The 16,715-nt window shown below is 40.0% G+C and overlaps 1 protein-coding gene across 1 annotated transcript; it reads right to left on the reverse strand.

The window, feature by feature from the left end:
• Positions 1–10,448: 10,448 nt before the first annotated feature.
• Positions 10,449–14,389, reverse strand: LOC146673351 (coxsackievirus and adenovirus receptor homolog). The gene is made up of 3 exons (XM_085401963.1): positions 14,135–14,389; positions 12,555–12,935; positions 10,449–12,316 (listed from the first exon to the last, which is right to left on the reverse strand). The coding sequence occupies exons 1-3, from the start codon at positions 14,193–14,195 to the stop codon at positions 12,132–12,134; spliced, it is 627 nt and encodes a 208-aa protein (XP_085258089.1). The 5' UTR covers positions 14,196–14,389; the 3' UTR covers positions 10,449–12,131.
• Between the last annotated feature and the right edge of the window lie 2,326 nt (positions 14,390–16,715).

Genomic DNA, 16,715 nt, shown 5'->3' on the forward strand with positions numbered 1-16,715 from the left:
AGTAAAGTAGAGCTAGAAAAATGACCAATAGATGTTTTTAAGCTTAAAAGCTGTTGCATGTGCTGTATACTGTTTTTTATTTTATTCTATTTATTTAATTATTTATTTTCTGCCTTCGTTGTATATTGGTTTCTCTTCTTCTTAGCACCTTTGTGGTTCAGCTACCCAATTTCGCTGTGCAAGAAACTGCACAATGACAATAAAAAGCTCTAAGTGTACATGTTCAAAATTTGACATAAAAATTTAAACTGGAAATTTGCAAATTCTGACTTCACCTGGAATACACTGATGTGGTTTGGTTAGCTTAACTTGATGATGATGGTTGGAAACAGGGTGAGTAGCTAGCTTGTCTGTGTCCAACATTAAAGAGCCAACCTGATATCATGGCAAAGCCGACCCACTGTGTCTATTTCACGCTTTGCCTCTCCAAAACATAAAATGGGCACGCAAGCAGACGTTGCACTATCAGTGAGGGGGAGATAAAACATTTAAAGGACAGAAATCAGTAGTGAATAAATAATGTATAAAGTACATTTCTGGGTACTTAGTTGCACAGTTGTCTTTTTTGAAATGGACACAGAGGACTAGCATGTCTGTTACATATTTTGCAGCAATACTGGGCTGAAGAGCAGCTGTACCTGGGCCTCCTTGTTCTGATGGTTGTTTGTCCATAACCGACGTCTTCAGTTCTCACTGCTGAGTAGACCACAGCTGAATAAATGTCTGCAGAGGAAACTATTGAAATCACTGCAGGTACAACAGTTCAGATGTTATTACACAGGAGCTAAAAGAGGCTAAAACATTTTTATAATTTGTAATCTTGCATCAAAAAGACAGAAAATAATGATTTTTAGCTCATGAAGACTAGAAAATTTGTCCTGCACTGAGCCTCTGTGAGATCTCAGTGGACCTTAGTTCTTATTAGTTTGCACAAAAATGCATTACTTTACAATAATCACAACTTTAATGATGTTCTGTGTTTTTGAGTTTTGTTCTCGTCTTAACACCTCTGCTGAGAAACACTGAGTGACCACAAAGAACTGGAGGCTGTTTCTGAGAAATATGCAGGTGGACGACCACAGAGCTGACACGTTTTCCACTGCAGGCTGACACTCTTCACCACAGAGCACAAAGCAAACATGTTCTCACAACATGAACACTATTGTAAGACTAACCAGGAACACCTCGGTGAGGACATTCACAGAGACAATAAACTATAAACAAATGTGTATTAAAACTCAGACAGCAAACACATGTGTGTCCAGTCAGAGCTGCTTTGAACACCTACAGCTCACTTACAACACTGATAATGTTTTGTCGGCCAGAAAGTCACAACACACACGAGTCTGAGCCGACACCATCAGTTAAAGTCAAACTGGGCCTAAAGGAAAACTGCAGTTGTGTCACATTTGAACCAAATATACATTTCATATATGAAGCAATCATAACTGTTGCATATGTAAGTGATACTTCTGTGACATAGAGGTGAAATATGTCACATGTTCATCAGAAGATTAAACAAACCAACTCTCCCACTTGGTTTATATGATGAACACAGTAATGCAACATGAACAGTAACTACACTGACCTCTAGATTCACTGTGACACTATGACAACAGTGAGATGACACTTATGAAGAGCCAGAGTCACACGTTTCCTGTTTCAGCTGTTGACTGGCTGTTTGGGAGCAGAGGTGCGGGAATCATCATGTTTTTGCTTACTAGGTGCATTTTACAAACAGACCTTTGACCTCACATTCAGTGAGAAAGAGAAAGCAACACTACCTCTTCTTGGTTTGATTGGCTGTTGTGGATGATTTGATATTTTGATGGTACTGTGTATGATCTCATCTTCTCCATCTTCTTCTTGGAAAAGATAGAAAACGGAGAATAACATATATTAAATATCTAAACAGAGATTATATTTAAGAACGTTGTTACTGTGATCTTAATGAATGTGAACTTTATTCTACTAAACAAACTCAGACATGAAAGATCAGGAAGTCTGAGTCTCACCTTCAGGTTTCCTGTGAACACATCGTCTCACCAGTGGAACCAGTAACACCAGTAGAACCACAACACAGACTGATCCAACAGATGACAACACAGAGAGAACAGCAGGAGAGGTGGATGTAGGTGGAGGTGTGGATGTAGGTGGAGGTGTGGTGGTGTGTTTGTCTAAAATAAAGCAAACACAGTCATTAAGTTGTCGTCACATTGTGAATGTTGAAAGCTGCAGAAACACAGACAGGTGAGTGTGTCACCTGTGACAGTGATCCAGCTGGATGGAGACTCTCCATGACCGCTGATGTCACACTTGTAGAGGCCTTCATCAGACCTGGAAACATGCTGGATGGTCATGTGACCTGTAGGCTGCTTCCTGATGAGGGAGCCATCTTTATAGAAAGCAGCTGGGAGGTTGGAGGGAGTGGTGTCTGTTTTACAGAGCAGAGTGACGTCATCTCCCTCCATCACAGGGAGGACAGGACTCTGCAGGATCACTGATCCACCTCAACACAGAGACAAACTACAGCATTTCATCCATTTACACACAGCTTCATCAACACTAACTCCACACACTCAGCTTACCAGTGACTGTCAGGTTAACCATGTTACTGATGGGACCCTCTCTGGACTCACACCAGTAAACTCCACTGTCATGAGGTGCTGTTATACTGATGTTACAGGAAGAACCAGCTATTCTCCCCCACCCATCTCTTCCACACTGAGTCCTCTGTTGTTTGCTTGTGTTTCTCCTCAGAGTCCATCCAGCAGAGCTGTCGTCCTCCTCACAGCTCAGAGACACAAAGTCTCCTTTAAAGAACTGAGAGCTGCTGGGACTCACAGTCAGACGAGCTGTGAGGGTTAAAAAAAATATGATATGTTAGACATAACACAAGTATGAAAAGTGATCTGTGCTTTATCATTTATCTCATCAGTTTTACTGAGCTCCATTGTGAAACATGAACTCAATCAGGTCATATCAGTGAGCATTTCTCAGGTTTAAACTGTGACAGAAGAAGGTTACTGACCTTGGTTTGTTGTGCAGCTCAGCAGTGAGATCAGAACTAAAGAGAAATGACACTCAGGTTGATTTGAGGTGAACATAAAGAACAACTCCACACAAACAGCTGACAAACACACAAACTCATCTCTGCAACATGTTTCAATTAACTTTGGACAACAAAAGTCTGAAAAATTAAGTCCCATAAAGCAGCTGTGTTGATATAATGAGTGAATGATTTGATCTTTTCACTGCCTGCTGTGTTTCCTCGACTCCTGAGCAAAGATAAAGAGTCAGTTCAGACCTGCAGTTGGTCCTCGTGGTGTTTTGAACTTGAATTCAGCCTGATTTGTTTTTCATGTCTTCTCCTCCATCATCAGTTATCAGGAGAGCAGACAGTCAAAGTACAAGAATTCAAACAAACACAGAGATTCTACTTACAGAGCAGACACAGCACAGATGTTTCCTTCATCGTCCTTCTCACTCATTTGAGCTTTTTTTCATTTCTCTCACTGACACCAAGTAAAGCCCGCCCTCTTCCTCTGAGCACCAGCTTTCTATTGGTTTAAACACAGTGAGGTCAGTGTGTGTGTGTGTGTGTGTGTGTGTGTGTGTGTGTGTGTGTGTGTGTGTGTGTGTGTGTGTGTGTGTGTGTGTGTGTGGACGTCCCCCTCAGTGAGAGAGGCAGATATGAGCTGAAACACAGGAATCAAACCAGGGACGCTGCTGTTATGGAGCTGAACTGGAACCATTCAGACACTGAGGCCCTCTGAACACATTTTAATTACAGCTGTGCAGAGACACACTGATGACTGACTGGAACACTATGATTCACATTTTACATTAACGCCATCCTCACACATGTTTATATTTGGCCACTAGAGGGAGATGTTGGACTTTAAACACTAACATGGATACAAGCAGATCATCAGTGATGCTTTCACAGCTTTTTAGAGAATTAACATGTTGAGTATTTGCATTTAACTGTGGATAAAAATTCTCTTCACTTACATATGTTCTTAAGATGATGATGAAACTGTGTGGAGTGATAAACAGTGTGTCGACAGAGTACTGTGAATATATTTAATAATCACATTCAGCAGAAAAAGTTCTTTCAGCTTACAGTCTGTACTCTGCTGATCAACACAACACCTGCAAAGTAACCTGTGATTACAATATATTTGTCAGTAACTCAATACTTTACTACATTTAATAATCACATTACAGTTACAATTCTGTCATGATTTGTGTTACAAAGGTTCCTTAGGTTTCTCTACGCAAGTCAGAAACATCAAACAAACAAACACGCTTTATGTGCTTTGGTTGCAATCAGCTGATTTCAGTTACTGTGCTGAATAAGCAACATAGTGCAGCAGTCTGGACGTCACTTTTATTTTTATTCCATAAAAGTATCCGATGGTGAGGTAAAAAATGCTTCCAGGACAGAAACAACTGCATTATGCTGCAAACACAACTTCAGCTCTTTGCTAGCACCTGCACAGATAACATGCTAGCGCTAAGCTAAGCCAGACCCTGAACTAGGGTTGCCAACCGTCCCTTAAAATACGGAATCGTCCCGTATTTAGAAACAAAAGTACACGTCCCGTATTGAGCTAATAAGGGACGCACTTTGTCCCGTAATACAGTGAGAATCAAAAGTAGTCTATAAATGTTTATGGAATTAACGCTTTGTTTGAAAACATAATTCCCAGCCCCTCTCCTGCTTTGTGACCAATGAGCTGACAGCACACTTATGACAATTCGAGTATGACAATTCAGATTACCGCTCATCTCATTGGTCGAGGAAAGGTCGCTTGCGGAGAAAATACCAGAAGACAACAGGTGACCACAACAAGAAGCATGGCCAACAGGGAAACAAACGCCGACACTGCGGTGCAAGTCTCGGATGACAGTACACCTAAAGCTGGGCAGACACTGTGCGATTTTTTCAGTCACGTTATTCAGCTCCTGCTCAAACTGCACGATTGACTCGCAGGGGTTAGAAGTTGGTAGGTCATGATGCAGGGTCTCACACTATACGGCCCTATGCTCTAATGCGACCTGAGAGCTCACACTGTGCGTCCATAAAATTAAGGTTATAACAGAAAATCTGTCGCTCGCTCTCTCTGTCTTTCACTCACATAGACACACCACCACCACCATCAACTTTGCTAAATTGCTAATGAAAAACATTGATCAGGCAGCTGTGATTGAGCAGCAGTGTAAATCCAACTGTTTTCACGGTTGTTGTGGTCGTGATAATTTTGTGATGCCACATGGAAAAGGCTCGGATGAGCTTTCCAAAGTTCTACAAGTTGTGCCTCCATCGCTTGTGTCCAGATCACACGCAGCACTGCCGTGCTGCTCCGTCTTTTTCACCGACGTTTACGTGTTTGCGCGCGAGCAGTGTGAGCGGCTGTGGTGAGATCCTCACGAGCGATTGATGATCGGGAGCTGGTCGTGAGGTGTTAATCACTTCTCGTTACTCCACGTATACTACACGACGCACGATGAAGGCCAAAATCGGTCCGATCACCAAAACGGTCGCACGACTCAAAAATCGTCTCAAAATGGGCCTAAAACCGCACAGTGTAAGCCCAGCATTAGAGCAGCAATGTTTGTTCCCCTCAGAGAAAGGGAAGAATGGGAAAAGGAAAACACCTGGCTGGAAAAAGTTAATATGGGCACGTGCAGTGAATATCAGCGCTATGTGGCCAGAAGTGTGAGAATATAACTTATTTTGTGTAATAAACGACTGCAAGGATAGATGATTACAACAAATAGATGACTAATACATAAAAGTAATACATAGATGAATAATGATGATGAGTTATGATGCGTAATCATGGGAACAAGTGGGTTTACAAACAGGAGCAGCTGATTAGCATTAGAAAAGCTGACATAATACCTCAACTGAAGCCAATTGTACTAAATGCACTAAATGTGCACAGTTACAAGAATATTTTTCTTTCTATTATTTTCTATTATTTTAAGTTAAGCAGGACAGAGTTCTTTTAAAGAAAGATTTACTTATATTCTCAAAAGTTAAGCATGACAGGCTTCTGTTTAAGAAAGAGACCTGTTTTATTGTGTTAATGTTGTCATTTTGAGCTAAAAATAAATGGCTAAATGATCACTTGTTTCACATGTGTTCATATCACAAAGAATAGAATATGCATCTACTTAAATCAACTTCAAGTCAAATGGTTAAAAAAAATAATTTCACACACAAAAAAAGAGCTTGAAAATTCACCACACTGGGAAGGGTGAAGACAACTGGGTCGCCCGGCCCTGGCCACGAGGTGTCCCTTATTTATTTTTCAGGGAGTTGGCAACCCTACCCTGAACTTCAACAGGTAAGAGAAGCAGTGATGAGCAGTCAGGCTGTAACCTGACTTTATATGTTTCTGTTTCAAGTTCTGCATTAATGTTGCACTTCTGAGTAATGACCAACTCTAGTAAATGGTTCTTATATAGTGTTTTCTACTTGAGCATTCAGACTGCTTTATACAACTTGTGTCATCAACATACATTTAGGTGCTTTTTTTCTGCAGTGGTTTTTATTTAAGGGTGGAACTGAACTTGGGGTTGGTATCTTGCCCGAGGTTACAGGCACACAGACTGGAGCAGGCAGGGATCAAACCACCAACCTTGTGATTAGTAGATGGTAAATGGCCTGCATTTGTATAGCGCTTTTCTAGTCCCTAAGGACCCCAAAGCGCTTCACACTACATTCAGTCATTCACCCATTCACACACACACATTCATACACTGGCGATGGCAAGCTACATTGTAGCCACAGCTGCCCTAGGGCACACTGACAGAGGCGAGGCTGCCAGACACTGGCGCCACCGGGCCCTCTGACCACCGCCAGTAGGTAAACACGGGGTTAGTATCTTGCCCAAGGATATTTGGCATGCAGCCAGGAGGCAGCCTGGGATCGAACCACCAACCTTCTGATTAGTGGCTGACCTGCTCTGCCACCTGAGCTACAGCCACCCAAGCCACCAAGATGACCTGTTCTAGTAGATGATCGGGGCGGGGGGCTGGGAGGAAAAGTTGGCTGTCTGGTCGTGGTCTGGGATGCTTGGCCTCTCTGCTGCTGCAGGACCAGGGGCGGTCTGCTTGACTCCACCCCAGGGAAAAACGGTAACATCTCCTGGGTCTAGGGGCGGATTGCTCCTCTGGGGACGAAAGTACCTGGACCTGGGCTATAGAGGATGTTTGGGGAGTGTGAGTGTGTGCACAGTGTCCATTTCTGTTTGTTTCCACATTGCGTGAGTGCCGAGTATTTGTATATGTGTGCATGAGGGTGGGAATGCATGTTTGTATCTGTGTGTGCCTGTTTGTCTATGTGTCAGGTCGGGTCTTAGACTCCACCTGTCTGGGAACATCTCAGGGCCCACCGTGTGTGGGGGCCTATGTCCCCCGACCACACTCCCTGCTGGTGGCTTGTGCCCTCCATCGTTGGTGCATTGGTGGTTCTTGGTGTCCGGGGGATGGGCGTACAGGTATGTACCTGTGAGTGAGGGTTTTGTGTTTTCCATAAAGTTTCTTTTATCTCTTTTTAATCCTTTTTAATTTTTAAAATTATTTTTAAGCAGCTAAAAGTCTCAACTTCAAGCCAACTAACACTCATAAGGGCAGGGATGGTCTGATGAACCTGAGGCAGTGGGATGGACTTTCAATGTTGTCTTTTCACAAGGTCAAAGGTCAAACCTAACACTGAAAATCCTCTTTCACTGTTTGACTTGTTTTTTGTTTCCCCAGTTAAAAGATTTATGTTGTTTTTAAAAAAAACTGAGTCAATCATAGAGTAAAGCATTAGGGGAGGAACATTACTTGAATTTATTCACAGAAACGTCAAAGCAAATTTTGACTCAGTCAGCAATCCTCCATCTTGATTTCTTTATACAGTACAACTTAGGTGAAGTTGAAATGTAGACTTTCAGCTTTAATTCACTGGGCTTAGCAGAAAGATTGCATAAAAATGTGAGGAAATCAAGCACTTTTGAACACAATCCTTTGATTTTAGGATCTCAAAAGTAATTGGACGAATTAAATAACTTAAAATAAAATGTTAATTTCCAATACTTAGTTGAAAATCCTTTGCTGACAATGAAGTCTTGAATTCCTGGATGACACCAGATGCTGTGTTTCCTCCCTTTTAATGCTTTCCCAAACCTTTACTGTACAATTTCAGTTGCTGTTTGTTTGTGTGACTTTCTGTCTGAAATGTAGTCTTCAACAAGTGAAACGCTCAGTTGGGTTAAGGTGACTGACTTGAACATTCAAGAATATTCCACTTCTTTGCTTTAATAAACTCCTGGGTTGCTTTGACTGTATTATCCATCTGTATTATGAAACACCGCCCAATCGAAGTGACTGGATTTAGAAGGATTTGAGCAGACAGCATGTCTCTGAACACCTCAGAATTCATACAGCTGCTTCTGTCCTGTGTCACATCAGTAAACACTAGAGTCCCAGTGCCACTGACAGCCATGTACGCCCAATCCTCAGCCTCAGCCGTGTCTTACAGTTGATGTGGTTTGCTTTGGATCATTAACTGTTTCACACCTTCCCCATACTTTTTCTTACCATCATAGAGGTTGACCTTGGTTTCATCTGTTCAAAGAATGTCTTTCCAGAACTTTGCTTTTTTCATGTTTTTTTTTCTGTTTTTTTTTTAGCAAAGTCCAATTTAGCCATTCTGTTCTTGAGGCTTGTGAGTGGTTTCACCACTTTCACTTTCAGTGAAGCCTTTTTATTTACTTCCATGCAGTCTTCACTTTATGGTAGATTTGGATATCAACACACCTACCTCCTCACCTTTCCTTCTCAGTATGATATATTTTGCAACGCCTAATATTTTAGCAATTTATCAGATGTTTTTTTTCGGTGTTCGAATCTTAAGGATGGCTTGTTTCAGGTTCATTGAGAACAAAAAACCAAAAGGATTATTTGAATGTTATTCTTGGTAACGTTTGCTCTTCCTGAGAAATCAGTGGTTTTATTTTTATTTTATTTTTCTTTATTGTCTGATTCCAGCTCAGACAAAATCTGCATCCGCAGGTTCAACAGCTCAGAAAAAGCAACATAGACATTCAATGAAGACTAAAATATTTAGTAACGATGTTTGCAAAGCTTTATTAACAATAAACAAGCAAACACACATAAAAAATAAATAAACAATATGTAAATGACGTTTGACATATTCAAAGTAACAAACAGAATGAAAGGTTTAAACTTTAGTAATAAGAGAGGCAACATCTGACTCTGCAGCTACTTAGAAAATATTTCTTTCTCTGGTTTGATTTCATAATGACTTAATTACAGGTAGCAAATTGATCCCGGACATTATACAACTAATGATCCATCGTCTATAATCCACAGAGCTTCACAGTGTTTGTGTTCTGTGCCTGTAATTACTCTGTAACAGCTGATCTCTATATGAGAATTTGTTTGATTGTCACAAAAAATCTTCACTCATTTTCAGTCCAATTCTTCTTACTTGAACAATTTCAAAGATATTTTTTTCTGTGTTTGCAAAGACACTTAACAGTGACCTATGAATCATTTAAGCAGCTCCACGGCTGAACCAGTGTGTGTCTAAACACAACAGACAACTTGGGCACTTTGTTATTAGTACCAGTCACAAAAACACACAATTTATTTCCAGAAACAGCACAGTTGCATAGATATAAAGTAATATATTTGCACTAGACAATTGAATCCCCAAAAACTTGGTATATCTTGGCATCATGTGAAGTGCGTCCTTAAAATTACTGTGGAAACTGAACAAGAGGAGGACAAAAGAAGATGCAGCAGGCCAGTTTCTGAAAGTCATGTCCTTAAGAACTAGAAACAAAATGGTAAATGGTCTGTATTTGTATAGCGCTTTTCTAGTCCCTAAGGACCCCAAAAGCACTTTACACATCCAGTCATCCACCCATTCACACACACTGGTGATGACAAGCTACATTGTAGCCACAGCCACCCTGGGGCGCACTGACAGAGGCGAGGCTGCCGGACACTGGCGCCACCGGGCCCTCTGACCACCACCAGTAGGCAACAGGTGAAGTGTCTTGCCCAAGGACACAACGACCAAGACTGTCCGAGCCAGGGCTCGAACCAGCAACCTTCCCATTTAAAGGCGAACTCCCAACTCTTGAGCCACCATCGCCCCAAACCCAGCAAAGACCTGACAGAGGACAAGAGATGCATCTGGACCTTCAGACGATTCATTTACTGCGTGCTGAAGTCTAATCACAATCCACATTTGAAAGTTTTGGTTTAAATATTCATCTCTACACCTCTTGTAAAACAGGATGGAGAGTCTGTCAAGGTTTGAAGCTGCATTTCAGGCAGTAGTGTTGGAGATCTTGTTAAAAATGATGGAATTATGATTCAATAAACACAAGATTATAGATAGATATCATTTTATTTCATACATGCAAATATAATTGAAATAACAAGAGAAACAAAAGAAACTTGTCATGTAAATATGTAAATATCTATGTCTACAGAATATGTGTGCTCGAAAAGGAGTAGGATGAAATTTACACTTTTCCTGTTCCCACCCCCTTATTTCAAATTTCATTGCTTCCATTCCAGGATTCAACATTATTTGATCCATATATGTTTAACTATGTACAAGTCTAACACATACACAAATAAAACCATTTTCAGCACATAAACCAGAACAACAAACTACATTTTACATAAACTAATCACCCTGTCTTTAACACCCGCTTAATCTCTGAGTTTACAGTATATTAGAATTTGATCCACGATTAAGAAAGAATTTGACTGAAGTTAAATTCATTACTCAGCATAACAATGATCCCAAACAAACTGCATTTGCAGTAAATCTAAACCATATCCATCGACCATGTAGTAAAAGCATAACTGGAGAGAAAAACACACAGTGGAAAACTATGACTCATGCATCGGCCTCCCCAGAGCCCAGAGCGCAACATTAATTAAGGAGTGTGGGATCATCTTAGCAGAGAACAAAAGGCAGAAACATCCAAAGAAAAGCTTTGAATATCCTGGAGAACTATTCCTGAAGACTACTGAAATACAGGAAAGCTGCCTGAGCGAGTTCAGGCTGTGCTGAAGAATAAAGGCAGTCATACGAAATACAGACTTTCAGCTTATTAGAACTGTACAAACTCTACATGTGTGCTTGTTTCAGTATATCGCTGCACCTACTTCCACTTTTCATAGCAAAATATAATGAAATAAAACTTGGTTTAGGATGTAAGAGTGTAATCTTACTACTGCTAAAAACTAACAATTATTATTATGTATAGTTTTACAAAAACCTGCTCAAAGGTTGAAATAAATTACATGTAAAATGTTGTAGGCGTAAAATCTTAAACTTGATCTAATAGGCAGCATCTTATCTTATTAACCTAGAGAATAAAATGAATGTTTATTCTTGCAGGACGTCATCATGTAGAGTCTAAACCCACAGATTTTAAAGAATATCTGTGTTATTTTTTTAATTGTTGCCAGTCTCAGGCTGCTCAGTCTCTTTTGTCTTTGGGCGGTTTTGCTTTCACCTAATTATTTGCTTCACTGTTATCTAAAAATATGCTCCATTTAATATGAATGAAACCTGACTCGGTTGTTTTTGTTATGTTTTCTGTAGATCAGAACTCCAAATTTCTTAGCAAAATATAAAACCAGTGGTGGAGATGCTGCAGGGTACTTTTCTACTACTATTACTGCTAAGTATTATTATTATTTACAAATTTACAAAATACCGTAAGCCTAATATATTCTTACACTTACTAAAACAGTGTAGGCTTTAACATTTTAAACAAATAATACACAGCATATTATGCTATTAACCTACTGAATTAAAATAAAAAGCTAGAAGTTCAGTCTCAGTGATATTAAAAAAATATGTCTGTTTTAATAAATCTCTGCCAGTCTCAGGCTGACAGATCAGCAGCTCCTGGTTCTCAACCTGCTTGTATTTCTTTTTTAAATTTGCATATTGGGCAGTTGAACTCCATTCTGCATTTTACTGATGTAGTGTAGTGATGCTTCTCTTACCAAACATCATCATCATCAAAAACACTAAAGACATTTCAAATATGCTGCAGTTACTCAGGAGGCTAGTATGGACCCTGACTCTGCTGTTTATGTTTTCTGTAGATCAAAAAACCAACAACACCAGTAAAAAGAAGCAGAGCAGGTACTGTCAGGCCAACGATCATTCCAACAGATCCATCCTCCTTCCCTCCATCTTCCTTCCCTCCATCCTCCTTCCCTCCATCCTGTGTGTCTCCTCCTGTCTGACCTGCAGGTGAGAAACAGGTGTGAGGTGTCAGCTGTCAGGTAGGTGATGAGTGAAGAACAGAACAGAATCCATTTCCTCTTCAAACTGCTGTCAGACATTATCTACTGCACTCTGATCACATCACTCAGACCAGCTGCTTTCTACAAAGTCTCATCAACAACATCTTTAGAAACAAACATCAACAACCAGGAAGCAGCTTCACCTCTGATCACACACACACTCAACTCTACTCACTCACCTGGAGGATCAAAAACTCTCAGTGTGATGATGCTGAATGCGTTTTCATTTAAAATTGGTTCTTTGATTACATTTGATTGATTCTCTCTACGTTTTTTTTCTGTCTTGACACGACACTCGTATGTTCCAGTGTCATTAATCGTCACATTCTTCAGAATCAAAGATACGTCTCCATCCTTCATCTGTCTGTCCTGCAGACCCACCCGGTCCTTAAAAGATGGATGCTGTTCATCTGGATCAAACAGGTTATCTCGGTAAAAAAGCACATATTGTGTCTCCAGGTCAGCTCTGTTCCACTCTACACCTAAGATGTTGTTGTTATTTGGAGCTCGACATGGCAGAGTGACGTTCTGTCCAGACTCAGCTGTGATGATTTTTTGGTCTGAAAGAGGAAACGACACAGAGCAGAGAGGTTAAAGGTCAAAGTGCAACTGATCACTACTTTGGCAGCCAGATGGAGTGAGGAGTGTATGCACATATTAAATTATAGTACATCCGTGCACGATATACATAAAAAAAGAATTAAAAAAAATCTTTTGTTGATGCTAAAGTACACACATGATCATTATGACAGTAAATGCTGTTAATATCACACAGTACCACTGCACCCCACCCTACAGAGATCTGACCTTAATCTATTCCTACTGACACAAAAGTCAGTTACAACCTTCATCACTCTATATTAACAAGATGTCTTCATACAGTCAATTGTGCTGTTATTTTATTTTTATTTACCTATAAAAATTTACTTATTTTTTGCTGCATAGAATTTGAGTAGTGCTTTTTTTGTTAAAGCTCCCAAATCTTATATTATGACAGTATGACAGTCAAAGTTAGTTTAATTTTAAGTCGGAAACTCAGAGGGTTGAAGGGTTGCTGCATCTAGAATAAATGAGTACATTACTGTGGATGACAGTATATAAACACTTATACAGTGAAATAAGTGAAAGTGAACATAATGTGTGAGAGAAAGCAGCCTCTCATTATAAGACACTGTGAGTCTCTGCATGCTGCCTTTATGGAGCTACAGCTGTTTGTATACACTGAACAAAAAGCTTTTTAATACAGGTATTTCTTTACACATATTATCTGTAGAATGCCTTGAAATGTAAACAATGATTCTGACATTTTTTTATTTTATACAACCATTGGGACAGATCTACAGAGAATCAGAATCAGAAAGGGCTTTATTGCCAAATGTTGAGCAGATTTAAAACATTAGGAAATTGCTGCGGTGGCATGTGCCACCCTAAAATAATCTAGGCACTAGAGGTGGTAAGAGATCATTTTAAGGTGGCACATGCCACTCCACCTCTGTAGATCGGCCTCTGGCTGTATGCTGACTCCTGAAACTACAACACATTACACTTTTTTGTCTCTGTGCTGGAAACTGCACCGCTGACCAAGCGGGTAAATTCACTTCTTCGAACCTCATGACATTTACACACAAACTGATTCAATATGAAACTACATGTAAACAGACGCTCTGAAACTAAATGTTTGGGAAGTAACTTGTAAACCAGACTGAAGTTTATTCCTCTTTATCTCAGAGGGAAACACCGTTTGGTTTATAAACCTCACCTGCAGAGACAAACACGAAGACACCGACAAACATCAAAGTCGAGCAGAGCGACGCAGACATTTCCGTGTTTTCTGTTTTTGACGATCTAACCCTTAGTTTGTTCTAAAAGTTTGAGTCTGTCGGTATTTTCAGTTAATAACAAAACCAGAGTTTTAAAACTGACTACATGAGATTTAATTTAAGGTTTAAATAAAGATAAAATATTTGTTTTTCAGCTACCCGTTCAAACTCCACACCTTGGTTTTCTCAGAAAGAAATCGCGTTGTAGTGACGTGTGTTTACGCTGCGCTGTAGGACCAAAAGGTGTGATTTTCTTTTTGTAATAAACTTTATTTAGAACAATAGCAATGTCTCAAACAGACACGCGAAATATTGAATCATTCCGAACAGTATATCACACCTCTTTTTCCTTTTCTCCTAATATATATATATATATATATATATATATATATATATATATATATATATATATGCATGAGCAATATAAATATAAATCCAGCACATAACAGCAGGGTGCAAGATGCTAGCAGGCAAGGCATACATGGAACGCCATAACCAAGTGGCCGGCATAGTGTACAGGAACATCTGTGCCGAGTATAACCTGGAAGTCCCGAGGTCAAAATGGGAGATGCCCCCAAGGGTGGTGGAGAATGACCGAGCTAAGATCCTGTGGGACTTCCAGATACAGACGGACAAAATGGTGATGGCTAACCAACCGGACATAGTGGTGGTAGACAAACAGAAGAAGATGGCCGTAGTGATCGATGTAGCGGTTCCGAATGACAGCAATATCAGGAAGAAGGAACACGAGAAGCTGGAGAAATACCAAGGGCTCAGAGAAGAGCTCGAGAGGATGTGGAGGGTGAAGGTAACGGTGGTCCCCGTGGTAATCGGAGCACTAGGTGCGGTGACTCCCAAGCTAGGCGAGTGGCTCCAGCAGATCCCAGGAACAACATCGGAGATCTCTGTCCAGAAGAGCGCAGTCCTGGGAACAGCTAAGATACTGCGCAGGACCCTCAAGCTCCCAGGCCTCTGGTAGAGGACCCGAGCTTGAAGGATAAACCGCCCGCAGGGGCGTGCTGGGTGTTTTATATATATATATATATACCCTCAGTCCAACTCATCCTTGACTCTCACTATCGTTTAATGTCTTCAATACAATGGTCTCACTGTGTGTAGAGCACAAGGCCCCTCTGTAGTGAACATGCATACAACTAAGTGAAAATATGAAATTATTATAACTAATGTGATATGATTACATACGTGATTAATACATCATGGAGAAAAAGAAATCTGCTAATACAGCCCATAACCGTAGCACGTCAGAGCAGTGTGCTCACATCATAGAGCGGCATTTCATCTCCGAGGAAGTGATCCCAGAGAGAAGTAAAGCAAGTGTGTAAGTTCATCTCTGAATTCCCACGTTAAGCTTAACAACCGATATATGGAGCAACTGCCTCTTCTCTCTCTCTCCCTCCCTCTCCTACTGCTAATTCAATCGTGAAACTGCTTAATGATCAGCTGATCGGCTTTTCTGTCGCGAGTCCGTCTCTCTTGTTTGTTTTTGGCCCACTTTGCACCAGAAAGAGGAAACCAGCGGCTGAACAACAGCAGCACGTTTAAGCTTGATAAGCTGTTGTTACAATTTATTTAATATTACTTTCTCCACCAGGATCCTTTTCTACGTAGCTGACGGCTGGTAACTGTGCAGGGGCGGATCTAGCAAAGTTTAGCCAGGGGGGCCGATAGGGCATTAACAGGGAAAAGGGGGCACAAAGACATACTTTTCTTTCTTATTCTCATTTAAAATGTCGAGCTTTTAATAAATAATTATCTGAATCTTACACCCAAAGTTTTAATCTGATGTAAGATGTAAAGAAGTCCATTGCTGTATATAGTAACTATTAAGTCTAATATATATACCCTAGTAAGCTATAGTACTTTTTCCTTTGGGAAGATACCATCTGTGCAGTCTGCAATTCTGTTGAAGAAAGATGTTGAATCTATTTAATTATTCTTGAAAAATAATTTATTTCTGTGCATTTTTTTTCCAACCTGCATCAAATTAAAGTTGATTACGTCAATTAAGCATCATGAGGTGGAGGGTGGGGGGTGGTTCCCTATTTTTTTTTGTTGGGAGTTTGCAACCCTATTAGTTAGGTTACTTAATATTTCTGCTAAGTTCTCTTTAAAATACCAGAATAGGAAGGATTGAGTAGGTTTAAGTTTATTAGATTGATCAGTTTTGCTGAACTATGAAATATTTTGGGTGCAGTGTATTTTTTTACATACAGGTATAACAGAATAGCTTTAGTGTTGCTGTTTATTTAAACTTGAGTATGAACTAGTACAAAATGCAGCAAGATATAAAAAAAAACTATATCTATATTGGATTCATATCGGTATCGGCAGATATCCAAATTTATGATATCGGTATCGGACATAAAAAAGTGGTATCAATAGGGACATATTGAATATTTATTCCACTTAATACAATTAAAAAAGTTAAAAATAGTTAAGAAATCAAACAATAAAATATAGCAAGTTTAAAGTCTGTGTATAAAGTGGCCTCTGTACCAC

The sequence above is a fragment of the Rhamphochromis longiceps genome, linkage group LG3 (genome assembly GCF_057381845.1).
Source record: "Rhamphochromis longiceps isolate RC_006_pf linkage group LG3, R_longiceps_female_GT1.1, whole genome shotgun sequence".
Lineage (NCBI taxonomy): Eukaryota > Metazoa > Chordata > Actinopteri > Cichliformes > Cichlidae > Rhamphochromis > Rhamphochromis longiceps.